At 48.3% G+C, this 1,561-nt stretch overlaps 1 protein-coding gene across 1 annotated transcript; it reads right to left on the bottom strand.

The window, feature by feature from the left end:
• Window positions 1-310: 310 nt before the first annotated feature.
• SARC_01309 (hypothetical protein) lies at window positions 311-1,110 on the bottom strand (the record flags this gene model as incomplete). Its single annotated transcript, XM_014304963.1, has 2 exons — window positions 311-751; window positions 946-1,110. 2 exons carry the CDS (start codon window positions 1,108-1,110, stop codon window positions 311-313), a joined length of 606 nt encoding a protein of 201 aa, XP_014160438.1.
• Window positions 1,111-1,561: the final 451 nt, after the last annotated feature.

The following is a 1,561-nucleotide window of genomic DNA, read 5'->3' as shown; positions in this document are numbered from 1 at the left end:
CGTGTTCACGACTATCATACGCAACCTTTACAATGGCGATGTGAGTTATCAGCTCCTTCAGTGTAGTCTCGGGGGTCAGCAAATCCGTGCACGCCAGCACATCGAACACGGTAGTCTTGTCGTCCTCCAACCCGTCGACTTGCACGAGAGAAACGAGCTCACGTCCCGAAGGGTATGTGTGGTGCTCGGTGCAGAATCCCACCAAACTAGCATGGTTCAGCTCGCGCTTGGCGAACACTTGGTTGCAATGCTGTAAAGACTGTACATACACCACATCCCCATCACTCACGGCACTATCCCAGTGGCCTGTTTACTCAGAATCCCTCCCGCCATCCCCGTAGTTGTACACCGACCGATTCTTGGACCGGCCCTTTCTGTGCAGTGTGTGGCTGAGCTGGCTGTTGTGGTGACCATTCGCATACTGTCTGTTGTGGTGACCATTCGCATACTGTCTGCTGTGGTTGCCATTCACGTATTGTCTGTTGATGTTGTGTTGAACATCGTAGGCATTGTGGTTGTTGCGTTGCTTGTTGGTGTACTGTGTGCGATTGTGCTGAGGATTGCCCTGTGGCCCATTGTGATGGCCTGCATTGCCATACTGTGTATCATCGAATGCATGGTATGGCTGTCGATTGCTTGGTTTTCTATTGTTGTACGATGATCTGCTGTACTCCTGCCCGCCATACCTACCGTTGTAGTCGCTATCGTAAGGTTGACCGTTGCCACGGGGTGAGTTGTTGTTGTAGTTTCGCTGTGAACTAATAATAGCATCACGATGGGGATTGTTGGTACGTTCTCCATAGGTCCGGTAGCTGTTCTGCGGCGTGTACTCATTGTTGTCGTGTGTATCGTAGCCCTGATCATCGTACTGTTGTCTTCGATTGTATCATCCCTCTTGATCCTGGCTTTGCGTGCTATTATTACGTATGTTGCTACCATGCATACGCGTAGAAGGCGGTCTCCCATATGCGTCTCTCGTGTTCTGGCCTTGAGATCCCCTCCCTCTGTGGGAACTACTTGTACCTTGTCCTTGTCGAGATTACAGACGATCATAGCTGTCGTCTCCATACTGTGGTGGTTGCGTGCGAGAGTGTGTCTGATTGCGTGCATAAGTGGAGTTATGCACCGCTTCCATGTGGCTACCACTACTATCTGGTGTATTATCATAGTATCCTGATGACTTGGGAGGCCATGTATTATCTTCAGTGTCGTCTATCGTATTGCTAATACTGCTATGTGGCGTTCTACCACAGTGTCCCGACGGCTTGGGAGGCCATGTATCGTCATCTATATAATCTTGACCTTCCTTACCTTCTTAATCGTCCGTATGTGCGTACTGGATGTTATTGCTGTCATGGGTGTCCTCTAATGTGTGGCTATCTATTTAATCTTATGTTTTATCGTAATACCCCGATGACTTAGAAGGCCATGCTTCGTTATATATTTCAGTCTCCTTAGTGTCAATGTGTGATTCAGATTGGTTCTTATTCGTGCGTATATTAAGGCTAAACTGTCCACTAATACATTCCACACGTACAGTATAACTATTACATGAGCTGGC

The sequence above is a fragment of the Sphaeroforma arctica genome (genome assembly GCF_001186125.1).
Source record: "Sphaeroforma arctica JP610 unplaced genomic scaffold supercont1.51, whole genome shotgun sequence".
Taxonomy (NCBI): Eukaryota; class Ichthyosporea; order Ichthyophonida; genus Sphaeroforma; species Sphaeroforma arctica.
Note: the sequence above shows the minus strand (reverse complement) of the source record. Positions and strands in the feature narration are given on the sequence as shown.